We start from the raw sequence: 16,716 nt of genomic DNA on the forward strand, positions 1-16,716 counted from the left end.
CCCTCTCCAGGCTATTAATATCTGCCCTCAGTCACTGGCTTTACTACTCTGGCGGAGAAAATTGTGCGGGAGCCCACGCCAATTTTTTCCGCCATTTAACCCTTTAATTTAGTAGATAGAACGGCCAAATTTTGCAGATACACACTACTGACATTAGTAGTGTGGAATCTTCAAAAAAAATGGAGAGAAGACATGGTTTACTGTATGTAAACCAGGTCTCATATCATGTCGGGTTTAGGAAGGAGAAAGAAAAAGCCGGTAATTGAATTACCGGCTTTCAAGCTGTATAGCGCTGGAATAAATATTAATATAGATAGATATATATATATATATATATATGTGTCTCACTGACATATATATATATATATATATATATATATATATATATACCTATTCTATGTGTACACATTTATTCTACCTATTGGACTGTAAGCTGTCAGTGTGATTTTACTGTACACCGCACTGAATTGCCGGCTTTTCTCTCTAACAGCGCTGCGTATTCCTCGCAAGTCACACTGCTTGTCCGTGTGTAATCCGTATTTTTTACGCTTCCATAGACTTTCATTGGCGTATTTCTTGCGCAGTACGGTGACAAACGCAGCATGCTGCGATTTTGTACGGCCGTAGAAAGCCGTATAATACTGATCAGTAAAATACGGCAGATAGGAGCAGGGGCATAGAGAATAATTGTGCCTTTTTTTTGCGAGTTTTACGGACGTAGTTTCTGCGCTCTTACGTCCGTAAAACTCGCAAGTGTGAAGCCGGCCTTAGTGCACACAGGATCACAAACTATTGGGTGGCTGATACTGACAGGGATGAGAACGCGCCCACTCTCACACTGTGCTTGCGTGCTTTATCATTCCTCTCCTGCGTGCAGAAAGTGGTGGCTTTCTGCACAAGAATCACACAACAGCGGGTGGACTCTACTCTCAAGGGAGGGAAATAAGAGCGTGCCAACATGCAAACACCTACATGCACATTCTCATCTCCCACCTATCAGCATCGGCTGACCGCTACTTTGTCCAACAAGTGGCCGCTATACAGGAGAAGGATGATGAATTGGCCCCTAAAACTATGTGTCCTCTTTGTCCCTGCATTGTTCGAGTTTTCAGGGCTGGGTATTTATATCAGGCAATACTCCAAAGCAAGTGCTTTCAATCAAATACAGGAAGAGGCAGAGCAGTGCCAGCACAACCGAACAAGTGTCGTGGCCCTGGACAAACAAGGGGTCCACTCAGTGGCGAACACCCCCAAATTGTGCTTTCAACTACATTGAATGCATGCCGATACAGTTGAAAACAATGATGGGAGAGAGCGCGTCCACTGATGTTCCCTCTCCCATCATTCCCCCTCTGCGTTTGAGCTCTGTGACTTCTCAGCCCAGAGTGTACAATGACGTCACTACAGCACACCCCCTGTGGCCAGCAGTGCAGTGGGTCAGAAGACGCTGAGGAGACCGGAGCACTGGAGGAACGGGCAAAGGTGAATATTTTATTCTTTATTTTTTATGCATGGAGCATTATATGGGGCCAATTGAACTGACAAAAGTATAAAAGCTAAAAATTATTTTTTTCCAAATTTCAAAATTTTCTTTCACTGTTTAACCCCTTTACCCCCAAGGGTGGTTTGCACGTCAATGACCAGGCCAATTTTTACAACTCTGACCACTGTCCCTTTATGAGGTTATAACTCCGAAACGCTTCAACGGATCTTAGCGATTCTGAGATTGTTTTCTTGTAACATATTGTACTTCATGATAGTGCTAAAATTTCTTCGATATAACTTGCGTTTTTTGTGAAAAAAACGGAAATTTGGCGAAAATTTTGAAAATTTCACAATTTTCCAACTTTGAATTTTTATTCTGTTAAACCAGAGAGTTATGTGACACAATATAGTTAATAAATAACATTTCCCACATGTCTACTTTACATCAGCACAATTTTTGAAACAAACTTTTTTTTTTCAAGGAAGTTATAAGGGTTAAAATTTGACCAGCAATTTCTCATTTTTACAACCAAATTTACAAAACCATTTTTTTTAGGGACCACCTCACATTTGAAGTCATTTTGAAGGGTCTATATGGCAGAAAATACCCAAAAGCGACACCATTCTAAAAACTGCACCCCTCAAGGTGCTCAAAACCACATTCAAGAAGTTTATTAACCCTTCAGGTGATTCACAGCAGCAGAAGCAACATGGAAGGAAAAAATTAACATTTTACTTTTTAGTCACAAAAATGATCTTTCAGCAATAATCTTTTTAATTTCCCAAGGGTAAAAAGAGAAAATGGACCTCAAAAGTTGTTGTCCAATTTATCCTGAGTACGCTGATACCCCACATGTGAGGGGGAACCACTTTTTGGGCGCATGGCAGGGCTCAGAAGGAAAGGAGCGCCGTTTGACTTTTTCAAGCTAAATTTGGCTGGAATTGAGATCGGACGCCATGTCGCGTTTGGCGACCCCCTGATGTGCCTAAACAGTGGAAACCCCCCACAAGTGACCCTATTTTGGAAACTAGACCCCCTAAGGAACTTATCTAGATGTGTCATGAGCACTTTTATCCCCCAAGTGCTTCACGAAAGTTTATAACGCCCGGGCGTGAAAAAAAAAAATCCTATTTTTTCCACAAACATGATCATTTAGTCCCCAATTTTTTATTTTCTCAAAGGTAAAAGGAGAAATTGGACCCCAAAAGTTGTTGTCCAATTTGTCCTGAGTACGCTGATACCCCATATGTGGGGGGGACCACTGTTTGGGCGCATGGCAGGGCTCAGAAGGAAAGGAGCGCCGTTTGACTTTTTCAAGCTAAATTTGGCTGGAATTGAGATCGGACGCCATGTCGCGTTTGGCGACCCCCTGATGTGCCTAAACAGTGGAAACCCCCCACAAATGACCCCATTTTGGAAACTAGACCCCCTAAGGAACTTATCTAGATGTGTCATGAGCACTTTTATCCCCCAAGTGCTTCACGAAAGTTTATAACGCCCGGGCGTGAAAAAAAAATTCCTATTTTTTCCACAAACATGATCGTTTAGTCCCCAATTTTTTATTTTCTCAAGGGTAAAAGGAGAAATTGGACCCCAAAAGTTGTTGTCCAATTTGTCCTGAGTACGCTGATACCCCATATTTGGGGGGAACCACTGTTTGGGCGCATGGCAGGGCTCAGAAGGAAAGGAGCGCCGTTTGACTTTTTCAAGCTAACTTTGGCTGGAATTGAGATCGGACGCCATGTCGCGTTTGGAGAGCCCATGATGTGCCTAAACAGTGGAAACCCCCCACAAGTGACCCCATTTTGGAAACTAGACCCTCTAAGGAACTTATCTAGTTGTGTGGTGAGAATTTTGAACCCCCACGTGCTTCACTAAAGTATATAATGCCCAGGCGTGAAAATAAAAAATCCTATTTTTTCCTACAAAAATGATATTTTAGTCCCCAATTTTTAATTTTCCCAAGGGTACCAGGAGAAATTGGACCCCAAAAGTTGTTGTCCAATTTGTCCTGAGTACGCTGATACCCCATATGTGGGGAGGAACTACTGTTTGGGCACACGTTGGGGCTCGAAAGGGAAGTAGTGACGTTTTGAAATGCAGACTTTGATGGAATGTTCTGCTGGCATCATGTTCCATTTGCAGAGCCCCTGATGTGACTAAACAGTAGAAACCCCCCACAAGTGACCCCATTTTGGAAACTGTACCCCCTAAGGAACTTATCTAGGTGTTTGGTGAGAAATTTGAACCCCCACGTGCTTCACTAAAGTTTATAATGCCCAGGCGTGAAAATAAAAAATCCTATTTTTTCCCACAAAAATGATATTTTAGTCCCCAATTTTTAATTTTCCCAAAGGTAACAGGAGAAATTGGACATCAAAAGTTGTTGTCCAAATTGTCCTGATTACGCTGGTACGCCATATGTGGGAAAAAACTGTTTAGGCACACGTTGGGGCTCGAAAGGGAAGTTGTGACGTTTTGGAATGCAGAAATTGTCTGCGGTCGTCATGTTCCGTTTGCAGAGCCCCTGATGTGCCTAAACAGTAAAAAAAAACCACAAGTGACATCATTTTGGAACCTAGACCCCCCCCAAGGAACTTATCTAGATGTGCCCCCTTTTTGGAACTAATGTACGCTTTCTTGTAAAGTAAATTAGTAGTGCATGGAGGTGTGGTACAATCTGAAGCAATCCTTCATACACAGGCCAGGTTTTTCGGGGCAGGTGTCGCATTGATAAATGGTGTCCTTGCGTATTCCCCTTTTGTAACACACTCGGCACCTTTTTTGCGGCTTACCTTTTCTGCCGGTTGGCGGGACCACCCCCGGAAAATGCTGGCCTGGTACGATACGAGCACCTTCAGTTCCGGAAGTACTGGGGCCCTCTCCTTCCGGAGTACCAAATATCAGGGCCTTAACCACTACCTCCTGGAACTGAAGGTACGACGTATCGGTGTGGCGTGCACATCGTAACAGCAGGAAAGCGTTGAGCATTGCCATTTGTACGATGTGGACGGCCAACTTTTTGTACCACACCTTGGCCTTTCTCAAAGCACTGTATGGTTGGAGGAGTTGATCAGAGAGATCAACCCCCCCCCATGCTTTTGTTGTAGCCCAGTACACAGTCCGGTTTGCAGACCTGTGTAGAGGTACCCCGTACAGTGCTGAGGGCTCTGCCATCACCATGTATGGTGGTCAAGAGAAGGACATCCCTCTTGTCCTTGTACTTGACCACCAGCAGGTGGTCGCTACATTGGGCCTTGCTCTCACCTTTTCTGAGCATCTGCCGAAGTAGCGTCTTTGGGAGGCCTCTCTGATTTTTGCGCACAGTACCGCAGGCTGCGGTACCTCGCGCAGAGAGGGATTTGTAGAGTGGGATGCTGGTATAAAAGTTATCAGTATAGAGGTGATAACCTTTATCCAGCAGTGGGTGCACCAAATCCCACACGATCTTCCCACTCACTCCCAGGACAGGAGGACACTCAGGGGGTTCAATCCTGCTGTCCTTCCCTTCATACACTCTAAACCTGTGGATGTACCCTGAGGCACTCTCACACAGCTTGTAGAGTTTGATTCCGTACCTGGCCCTTTTGTTGGGCAGGTATTGACGGAATCCGAGCCGCCCCTTAAAATGGACCAAGGACTCATCCACGCAGATGTCCCTTTTGGGCACGTACACTTCAGAAAACTTTTTGTTGAAGTGTTCTATGACCGGCCGAACTTTGAACAGACGGTCAAAGTTGGGGTCATCTCGTGCGGGACACTGTGCATTATCGGAATAATGCAGGAATTTATGGATGGCCTCAAAACGTCTCCGAACCATGGCCATTCGGAATACTGGAGTGTTATATAAAACATCTACACTCCAATATTGCCGCATTTCTGGCTTCTTCACGATCCCCATGTGGAGGACCAGGCCCCAAAACTGCATCATTTCAACTGCGTCTACAGGAGACCAGTTGGAAAATGATGTACCGGGGTTTTGCTCCAAAAATTGACGAGCATACAAATTAGTTTGCTCCACCATGAGGTTAATAAAATCCTCAGAGAAAAAGACTTTGAAAAAGTCTGTTTCTGTGAGGCCCGTGGTGTCAAACTTGATTCCTGATTCTGCCACAAAATCAGGAATCAGTGGCTCGTAATTTTCGGGGGGCGAGGTCCATGTGGGTTCCGCAGTGGGGAGCGCTGGTTCAGGAGTGGTGGGGGCTGCCTCATCTTCTGTCCTGGGGCGTCTGCGTGGTGGTTCCGCAGGACCCGAGGAGGAAGATGAGGAGGAAGAGGAGGAGGAGGAAGAGGATGAAGAATCAGAAAAGTGAAGAAAAGTGGGATCCTCTCCCTCGCTATCAGTGTCGGAGGCAAGGAAAGCATATGCCTCCTCGAATGAATAGCGCTGTTGGGACGAACGGGACGAGCGGGACATTTTTGTGTGAATATGGTGATTGGGTGCACTTTATTGATAACTGTATGTGTATGTGTGGGGGGATAGTGATTTGTGCAAACTTATCTGAAAAGAAAATGCTAAAAGGAGAAGAAAAACCTGTAAAAAAAAAAAAAAAGGCAGGCACAAACTCTGATAAGAGAACTGCGTCACTTATCAAAGTTTGGCGGCTGCGGGATGTGTGTACGGAGGTTGCGCAAAAAGGCTGAAGGGAAAAAAGCAAGCGCGAGAGTTGATCGGTGAACTGCGTCACCAATCAACGTTCGGCGGCTGTTAAATGGGCGCACGGAAGGAGGTGCAAAGGGGGGTAAAAAGAGGGGGAAGGGAGATGGGGGTGGAAGTGGGGATTGGGCAGGGATCAGTGATCAAAACATACGGTTGTAGTCAGGTGGCGCAAAAGGGGGGTGAAAAAAAAAAAAGGAAAACGGCAGGCACAAACTCTGATAAGTGAACTGCGTCACTTATCAAACTTTGGCGGCTGCGGAATGTGTGTACGGAGTTGGCGCAACGGGGGTGAGGGAAAAAAAGCGAGCGCGAGCGTTGATCGGTGAACTGCGTCACCAATCAACGCTCGGCGGCTACTAAATGTGCGCACGGAGGCGGCACAAATGGGGGTGGAGGGGGTAAAAAGAGGGGGAAGGGGGGATTGGGGTGGATGAACGGGGATTGGGGTGGATGAACGGGGATTGGGCAGGGATCAGGGATAAAACTTACGTTTAGTTGTCTTCTTTCTTTAGCAGGGATTGTGGTGCTACAGGCTGCTGTGGCACCACAATACCCAGCACGGCAGGGAGATCCAGCAGTATGACCGCTCTGTAGGAATCCTCAGCTAGAATGAGGACCCTGCAGAGCGGTCATACACAGGTCAGGCAGGTGACACAGACAGGTCACAGAGCGGTCATGCTGCTGCTGTGACCTGTCATTGGTGGGACCGACCATAACATCGATCCCACCAATCAGAGCTTTCCTGGTGACCTGGCTGTGACCTGCCTAGGATCGGATCTGTTCGCGCCATCCTAGGCAGGTCACAGCCAGGTCACCTGCAGGGCACAGAGCGGTCACAGCGTGATCGCCGCTGCGCCCTGTGATTGGGCGATCGACGATGACATCGATCGCGCCAATCGGCTCCTGCAGGCCCTGCTGGGCCTGCACTGTGTCCTATCCTAGGATCGGTGCACCGATCCACGCAGGTTCCGGCAGGGCACAGCGCGGTAATACCGCGCGGTGCCCTGCGATTGGCGCGATCGATGCGATCGGCGATCGCGCCAATCCGGGGTGTTCTTGCCGGTGCCTGGCGTTGCCAGGCACCGGACCTAGGATCGAGTACATCGGTACTCGATCCTAGCCTGTGACCTCATTGTTTCAGCCGCTCCGATTGGCTGAAACAATGAGAATGGCTGTGATTGGCTGTTCAGAATTGAACAGCCAATCACAGCGATCGAGAGGGCGGGTGGGCGGCGACAATGCCCTGGATGCCGAGGCCATCTCCCCCCAGGTGAGATGGCGTCGGAATTTTAATGCGATCACCGCGACTTAAGTCGCGGTATCGCATTAAAGGGCAGGACGTACTATCCCGTCAAGGGTCAGATAGGCCCAGGGCACCTCGACGGGATAGTACGTCCAAGGTCACAGAGGGGTTAAATAAAAAAAACAACTGTGCATAGTTGGTATCTGCGTACTTGTACTGACCTGGGGAAACATAGGGCCATGTTCGTTTTACCATATAGTGAAAATGGTAAATAAAAAACTCAAAAAAAACATTGTGGGATTGCACTTTTATTTGCAATTTCACCTCACTTGAAATTTCTTCCCGTTTTCCAGTAAACTGTGGCTGAATGAATGTTGTCATTCAGAAGTACTAAAATGAAGGACTCACATGGCTATATGGCTGGAATAATAAAAAAAAGTTATGGCTCTTGGAAGAAGGGGAGAAAAATCGCCCGAGGGTTAAGGTGTTAACACCATTCGTGTTAAAGTGCTGTGACCAGCTCCTGAGGTAGACTATTCCACAGGTGAATAGTTCATATGGCAGAGAAGGTTTGACTCCAGTACAATGCAATTTTTCCAACCTAGCATCCAAATAACATGCAACTGAAATCTGTATTCAATTAGATTTTAACATTAGCTTTTACATAAAAGAATTCTCTGCGCCGTGCTACTGACAGCCCTTTGCAGCAGCAGCTACTCTCTTGTTTCTTTGTTCTCTGTATGTTGTCTGTTCTTTTGGACTTTCTTTTGGACTTTCTACTGGATTTGGTACCTTTATGGACTCCTAATTTGTAACCGCGGATTGATGGATGGTTTATACTCTGTGGATCGCATTGTGCCTGTATTACGGACCATTGCGGGAAGGCGGAAACCATTCACCCATACAACCAACTGTCTCCAGACACACAGCGCTGGATCAGCACTCGGATCTGCCACTACTACGTACATCCCCCCCTACAGGTACATGCAACTCCTAAATCGATACCAGTGATACGATGCACCCATGGACATGAATCTAATGCAACCACTACCAGCCACAGTTCCGCAATACACACAGCTTTTACCTTGTTGGTTACTGATGCAGCCATCCGTGTACAGAGGAGAACAATGGAAACAGTCAGATATGGCGCGGACTGGAGCGAAGGACAGGGACACTGATCTGCTGGTTGCCCCTAAAAGTCTGTCACTAAAATTGTGTATTCAAGGGATCAACTTCTGGAGCTGAGCAGGATGAAGGCTACTCCAGCTGTGGCCATACCACTTGTTCCCCGTGAAGTGTGGAGACTTTTCAGAGGCTGCAGAGCAGGAAAAAAGATGAAGTCCAGGAGAAGAAGCTTTAAATCAGCAGTCCCATCCATTATCATGGATAATGTACGCTCGCTGGTAAATAAGACGGATGAACTTCTAGCCCTGTGTAAAACCCAGACGGAGTTCAAGGAATGCTGTCTCATGTGCTTTACAGAAACCTGGTTACATGGGGAGGACCCTGATTCAAGTGTCTCGATTCCAGGGTTTCACATGGTCCGGGCTGATAGAGACAAAGCGAAGTGTGGTAAGAAGAAGGGTGGTGGGGTGGTATTATACATTAATAACAGATGGTGCAATCAGCGGCATATTACTGTTAAGGAAAGTCACTGCAGTCAAAATATTGAACTCTTAGCAGTTGGCCTCAGGCCCTACTATCTACCTAGTGAATTCTCCATTTGCATTATAGTAGTCATGTATATACATCCATCCGTAAACCAAGAGGCAGCTAGGGAAGTATTGTTTGGGGTGCTAGATCGCATTCAGACAAAGCACCCAAACTCGTTATCTGTAATCTCTGGGGACTTTAACAGAGCCATGATCTCAAAGGCTCTTGCAAAGTTCTATCAATATGTAAAATGTGCCACAAGGGACAACAGTATATTGGATCTCCTCTATGCGAATGTTAAAGATGCCTATTCATCATCTGCACTGCCTCCCCTGGGGAAATCAGACCACAACCTCATACTATTGTCTCCATCATAGTAACCTGTTATGAGCTGGTGGCCTAGGAGCAGCATGAGATGGACTGTGGAGAAGGTGGTCCCTGTACTGACCGCAAACCCTGAACCTAGCAGCGCAACTAGAAGTAGCCGTGGGGGGTACCTAACACTCCCTAGACCCCTCGGCACAGCCTAAGATCTAACTACCCCTAAAGACAGAAATCGGAAACCTATCTTGCCTCAGAGAAAATCCCCAAAGGATAGATAGCTGTTATGGCTGGTAATTCAGTACCACAATGGACATAGAAGTCAGAGCACATACAGTGATCTGACAATAACCCAAAAACATAGAACGAGCTCTGAGACGTGGGAACTCTGCTGACCGCAATCCCTAATCCTCTCCAACCACACTAGAGGCAGCCGTGGATTGCGCCTAACGCTCCCTATGCAACTCGGCACAGCCTGAGAAACTAGCTAGCCTGAAGATAGAAAATAAGCCTACCTTGCCTCAGAGAAATACCCCAAAGGAAAAGGCAGCCCCCCACATATAATGACTGTGAGTTAAGATGAAAAGACAAACGTAGAGATGAAATAGATTTAGCAAAGCGAGGCCCGACTTTCTGAACAGAGCGAGGATAGGAAAGGTAACTTTGCGGTCAACACAAAACCCCACAAACAACCACGCAAAGGGGGCAAAAAGACCCTCCATACCGACTAACGGCACGGAGGTACACCCTCTGCGTCCCAGAGCTTCCAGCAAGCAAGAAAAACAAAATAAGCTGGACAGAAAAAACAGCAAACAAAAATAACACAAGAGCAACTTAGCTATGCAGAGCAGCAGGCCACAGGAACGATCCAGGAGGATGCAAGTCCAATACTAGAACATTGACTGGAGGCCAGGATCAAAGCACTAGGTGGAGTTAAATAGAGCAGCACCTAACGACTTCACCACATCACCTGAGGAAGGAAACTCAGAAGCCGCAGTACCACTCTCCTCCACCAACGGAAGCTCATAGAGAGAATCAGCCGAAGTACCACTTGTGACCACAGGAGGGAGCTCTGCCACAGAATTCACAACAGATAGCCCCCCACAAATATTGACTGTGAGAGGAGAGGGAAATAACATACGCAGATATGAAATCAGATTTTAGCATAGGAGGCCATACTAGCTAAAAAGATAGAATAGAACAGAGTACTATGCGGTCAGTATAAAAACACTAGAAAATATCCACCACAGAAAATACGAATCACCACATCTGACTAAAGACATGGGGGGGCATATCTGCATCTCCAGAGACACAGCTTGGCTGCAAAAAATCCTTCACAGACAAAACTGGACAAGACAAAAACATGAATATGCACAGAACTATAAGGTCCACAGCAGGTGGACAGCAAAAACAAAGCCAGGACTTATCTTTGTAGAAAAGCACAGCAAACTGGAGAGACCAGCAGGGAAGTGAATCCTGCAAAAACAATGGACAACTGGCACTGACTAAAGAGTCCTGCAAAGCTATATACCCCAGTCAGTTTTGCAATTAGTAGATACACCTGTCCACTCCTGCAGTCCAGGCACAACTGCATTACCCTCTACAACCACCGGAGGGAGCCCAAAAGCTGAATTCACAACAGTAACCTGTTAGTAAACAACCAGCGACAATAAAACTAATCAGGAAGTGGACTCCAACGGCGTAGGCGGCTTTACAAGACTGCTTTGACCTCACAGACTGGGAGGTGATATGCGACAGGGGAGAGCATGATGATGTAAATGATATTGTCAGGCGAGTAACGGATTATATACATTTTTGTACTGACACTGTTGTACCAGCTAAAAAGATTTGATGCTACGCAAATAAGCCTTGGATTACAAAAGAATTTAAACACTTACCAAACAACAACAAAATGGCATTTAAAATGAAGGATACAAAAAAACTGAAATTTATACAAAGGGATTTAAAGGGGAAAATTAAGAATGCCCGTGAGGTGCTCCAAATTAAATTATAAAATAAACTCACACAACAATTCCATGGAGGTGTGGTCTGGCATGAAACATCTAACTGGGTTTAAGGCAAAGCCGGAGCATGGGAAAGTGGGTCTGTCTTTGGCTAATGAAATGAACGAGTTTTTCAACAGATTCAACAACATAAGCACAGCGTCTTCAGGAATGGGGGATCGAGCTGGGAAAGGATCGGCAGCATTGACATTGGGGGATAAACTGCCTGCTTTCACCGTCTCCCAAAGGTACGTGAGAACACAGTTTAGTAGACTTGTTATTGGCAAAGCAGCTGGGCCCGATGGCCTCTGTCCACGTGTCCTCAGAGCATGTGCAAACCAACTGTGTACTGTCTTCCAGGACCTGTTTAACTGGAGCCTTCAATCACAGGGTGTACCAGAATTGTGGAAGACCACCTGCCTGGCGCCGGTTCCTAAGACCACTTTTCCAACTTCCCTACAAGACTATCGTCCAGTGGCCTTAACATCACATGCTGTGAAGTCCTTGGAGAGAATAATACTCGCCTACTTGTGTCTGATGGTGAGCGCTTTTACTGACCCCCTACAGTTTGCGTACCAGCAGAGATTGGGGGTGGATAATGCTGTAGTGTCTCTGCTACATACAGTACATTCATTCTAGGACAATGATGGATCTGTAGTTCGCGCCATGTTTGACGTCTCAAGTGCTTTCAATACCTTACAGCCGCCCTTACTATGTAATAAGTTGACTGATATGGCGGTAGATGAGGGGATGGTGAACTGGATAAGCGACTACCTGACGGACAGGCCACAGATTGTAAGGATGGAGAAGGTGGTATCTGGCAGTGTGCGGAGCAGTGTTGGAGCCCCTCGGGGTACAGTGCTGTCGCCCTTCCTCTTCACATTGTATACAGCTGACTCAGTATAAATCAGATTTTTGTCACCTACAAAAATTATCAGATGACTCAGTGATTGTAGGGGGCATTGTGGGGGGAGGAGGAATATATAAGGGTGGTTTCTGACTTTGTGGATTGGTGCCAGACTAAATGTCTAGAACTAAATATAAAGAAAACCAAGGAGTTGGTGGTAGTTAAAGAAAGAAAAAGGAGGATTACTTAACGATCAATATTGCTGGCCAGGAGGTTGAAATTGTTGAGAGCTACAAATATTTGGGGGTTCACCTTGACTGTAAACTCGATTGGAGGTGTCATACAGAAAAGGTTTACAAGAAGGGAATGAGCAGACTGTACTTTCTTCGGAAGCTCAGGTCGTTTTTTTTTGCTATCATATGCTGGGGCAGTAGTGTGCGAGTATCTGACGCTAATAAGCTCCACAAACTTATCAAGAAGGCAAGCGCGGATGTTGGCCTCCATCTGGACTCTTGAGGAGGTACTTGGCCGCATTCTTGTTTCCTTCAATGACAACCAGTAGTTCTGTCCCTGAAGCTGAAAAACACCCCAATAGCATGATGCTGCCACCATGTTTCACTGTTGGGATTGTATTGGGCAGGTGATGAGCAGTGCCTTGTTTTCTCCTCACATACTGCTTAGAATTAACACCAAAAAGGTCTATCTTCGTCTCATCAAAACAGAATCTCATTTCTCATAGTCTGGGAGTCCTTCATGTGGTCCTACTGAGGTCCTTGGCCAGTTCCTTTGACCTCATGATTTTCATTTGGTCTGACATGTACTGTGAGCTGTGAGGTCTTATATAGACAGGTGTGTGCCTTTCCAAATCAAGTCCTATCAGTTTAATTAACCCCTTTCTGACATATGATGTACTATCCCGTCGAGGTGGTATGGGCCCTTATGACCACCGACGGGATAGTACGTCATCACCGATCAGCCGCGCTCACGGGGGGAGTGCGGCCAATCAGGACCGGGTGTCAGCTGACTCGCAGCTGACATCCGGCACTATGCCAGGAGTAGTCACGGACCGCTCCCGGCACATTAACCCCCAGCACACTGCGATCAAAGATGATTGCAGTGTTCCAGTGGCATAAGGAAGCATCGCGCAGGGAGATGTGATCGCGTTGCTCCGAGGGTCTCCTACCTCCTCCTCCCTGTAGGCCAGGATCCAAAATGGCCACGAGGGGCCTTCTGGGTCCTGCAGGGAGGTGGCTTCCAAGCGCCTGCTCAGAGTAGGCGCCGGGAAGCCTCCCTGCTGTGCCTGTGTGATAGCTGATCTGACACAGTGCACAGCAAAGTGTCAGATCAGCGATCGGTCACTTTACTGTGATGTCCCCCCCTGGGGCAAAGTAAAAAATATATATATACATGGGTAAAAAAAAAAAAATCCTAAATAAAGAAAAAATATATATATTGTTCCAATAAATATATTTCTTTATCTAAATAAAAAAACAATAAAAGTACACATATTTAGTATCGCCGCGTCCGTAACGACCCAACCTATAAAACTGTCCCACTAGTTTAGTTAACCCCTTCAGTGAACACCATTGAAAAAAAAAAAGAGGCAAAAAATGACACTTTATTATCATACCATCAAACAAAAAGTGGAATAACACGCGATCAAAAAGACGGATATAAATAACCATGGTACCGCTGAAAACGTCATCTTGTTCCGCAAAAAACGAGCCACCATACATCGTCATCAACGAAAAAATAAAAAAGTTTTAGTCCTCAGAATAAAGCGATGCAAAAATAATTATTTTTTATATAAAATAGTTTTTATCGTATAAAAGCGCAAAAAAAAAAGATATAAATGAGGTATCACTGTAATCATTCTGGCCCAAAGAATGAAACTGCTTTATTAATTTTACCAAATGTGGAACGATATAAGCGCCTCCTCCCAAAAGAAATTCATGAATAGCTGGTTTTTGTTCATTCTACCTCACAAAAATCGGAATAAAAAGCGATCAAAAAAGTCACATGCCCGAAAATGGTACCAATAAAAACATCAACTCGTCCCGCAAAAAACAAGACCTCACATGACTCTGTGAACCCAAATATGGAAAAATTATAGCTCTCAAAATGTGGAGACGCAAAAAACTATTTTTTGCAATAAAAAGCGTCTTTTAGTGTGTGACGGCTGCCAATCATAAAATTGTGCAAAAAAAAAAAAAAGCTATAAAAGTAAATCAAACCCCCTTTTAAAGGGACACTGTCACCTGAATTTGGAGGGAACAATCTTCAGCCATGGAGGCGGGGTTTTTGGGTGTTTGATTCACCCTTTCCTTACCCGCTGGCTGCATGCTGGCTGCAATATTGGATTGAAGTTCATTCTCTGTCCTCCATAGTACACGCCTGCGCAAGGCAAGATTGCCTTGTGCAGGCATGTACTACGGAGGACAGAGAAGGAACTTCAATCCAATATTGCAGCCAGCATGCAGCCAGCGGGTAAGGAAAGGGTGAATCAAAAACCCCCAAACCCCGCCTCCATGGCTGAAGATTGTTCCCTCCAAATTCAGTTGACAGTGTCCCTTTAATCACCCCCTTAGTTAGGGAAAAATAATAACATTTTAAACAATGTATTTATTTCCATTTTCCCGGGTTGGGGCTAGGGTTGGGACTAAAGTTAGGGTTGGGGCTAAAGTTAGGGTTTGGATTACATTTACGGTTGGGATTAGGGTTAGGGGTGTGTTTGGGTTAGGGTTTCAGTTAAAATTGGGGGTTTCCACTGTTTAGGCACATCAGGGGCTCTCCAAACGCGAAATGGCGTCCTATCTCAATTCCAGCCAATTCTGCGTTGAAAAAGTAAAACAGTGCTCCTTCCCTTCCGAGCTCTCCCGTGCGCCCAAACAGTGGTTTACCCCAAATATTGGGTATCAGAGTACTCAGGACAAATCGGACAACAACTTTGGGGTCCAATTTCTCCTGTTACTCTTGGGAAAATACAAAACTGGGGGCTAAAAAATAATTTTGGTGGAAAAAAAAAGATTTTTTATTTTCACGGCTCGGCATTATAAACTGTAGTAAAACACTTGGAGGTTCAAAGTTTTCACAACACATCTAGATAAGTTCCTTAGGGGGTCTTCCTTCCAAAATGGTGTCACTTGTGGGGGGTTTTAATGCCTAGGCACATCAGGGGCTCTCCAAACGCAACATGGTTCCCATCTCAATTCCAGTCTATTTTGCATTGAAAAGTCAAATGGTGCTTCTTCCCTTCTGAGCTCTGCCATGCGCCCAAACAGCGGTTTACCCCCACATATGGGGTATCAGCGTACTCAGGACAAATTGAACAACTTTTGGGGTCCAGTTTCTTCTGTTACACTTAGGAAAATAAAAAAAAAATGGGGGCGAAAAGATCATTTTTGTGAAAAAATATTATTTTTTATTTTTACTGCTCTACATTATAAACTTCTATGAAGCATTTGGTGGGTCAAAGTGCTCACCACATATCTAGATAAGTTCCTTAGGGGGTCTACTTTCCAAAATGGTGCCACTTGTGGGGGGTTTCAATGTTTAGGCACATCAGGGGCTCTCCAAACGCATTGAAAAGTCAAATGGTGCTCCTTCCATTCCGAGCTCTGCCATGCGCCCAAACAGTGGTTTACCCCCACATATGGGGTATCAGCGTACTTAGGACAAATTGGGCAACAACTTTTGGGGTCCAATTTCTCCTGTTACGCTTGGTAAACTAAAACAAAGTGGAGCTGAATAATTTTTTAGTGACAAAAAGTTAAATGTTCATTTTTTTTTAAACATTCCAAAAATTCCTGTAAAATACCTGAAGGGTTAATAAACTTCTTGAATGTGGTTTTGAGTACCTTGAGATGTGCAGTTTTTAGAATGGTGGGTATTTTCTATCATATAGACCCCTCAAAGTGACTTCAAATGTGATGTGGCCCCTAAAATAAATGGTGTTGTAAAAATGAGAAATTGCTGGTCAAATTTTAACCCTTATAACTCCCTAACAAAAAAAAAAAATTTTTTCCAAAATTCTGCTGATGTAAAGTAGATATGTGGGAAATGTTACTTATTAAGTATTTTTTGTGACATATCTCTGTGATTTAAGGGCATAAAAATTCAAAGTTGGAAAATTGCAAAATTTTCAAAATTTTTTGCCAAATTTCCGTTTTTTTCACAAGTTAACGCAGGTAATATCAAATAAATTTTACCACTTTCATGAAGTACAATATGTCACGAGAAAACATTGTCAGAATCATCAAGATCCGTTGAAGCGTTCCAGAGTTATAACCTCAAAAGGACAGTGGTCAGAATTGTAAAAAATTGTTCCGATCATTAACCTGCAATCCACCCTTGGGGGTAAAGGGAACCTGTCACCCCCAAAATCGAAGATGAGCTAAACCCACCGGCATCAGGGGCTTATCAACAGCATCCTGGAATGCTGTAGATAAGCCCCCAATGTATCCTGAAAGATGAGAAAAAGACGTTAGATTATACTCACCCAGG

The 16,716-nt window shown here is 45.1% G+C and overlaps 1 protein-coding gene across 1 annotated transcript in view; it reads left to right on the top strand.

Annotated features, from left to right (window-relative positions):
* LOC138666548 (zinc finger protein 850-like) overlaps positions 1–16,716 on the top strand; it is a 137,875-nt gene that overhangs the window by 79,161 nt on the left and 41,998 nt on the right. The window contains exons 16-18 of the mRNA XM_069754755.1: positions 8,615–8,961; positions 11,830–11,906; positions 12,006–12,179. Of these exons, the coding sequence (XP_069610856.1) occupies positions 8,615–8,961; positions 11,830–11,906; positions 12,006–12,179 (598 nt within the window). The remainder of the gene's footprint in view (positions 1–8,614; positions 8,962–11,829; positions 11,907–12,005; positions 12,180–16,716) is intronic.

This window comes from Ranitomeya imitator, chromosome 2 (genome assembly GCF_032444005.1).
Source record: "Ranitomeya imitator isolate aRanImi1 chromosome 2, aRanImi1.pri, whole genome shotgun sequence".
Lineage (NCBI taxonomy): Eukaryota > Metazoa > Chordata > Amphibia > Anura > Dendrobatidae > Ranitomeya > Ranitomeya imitator.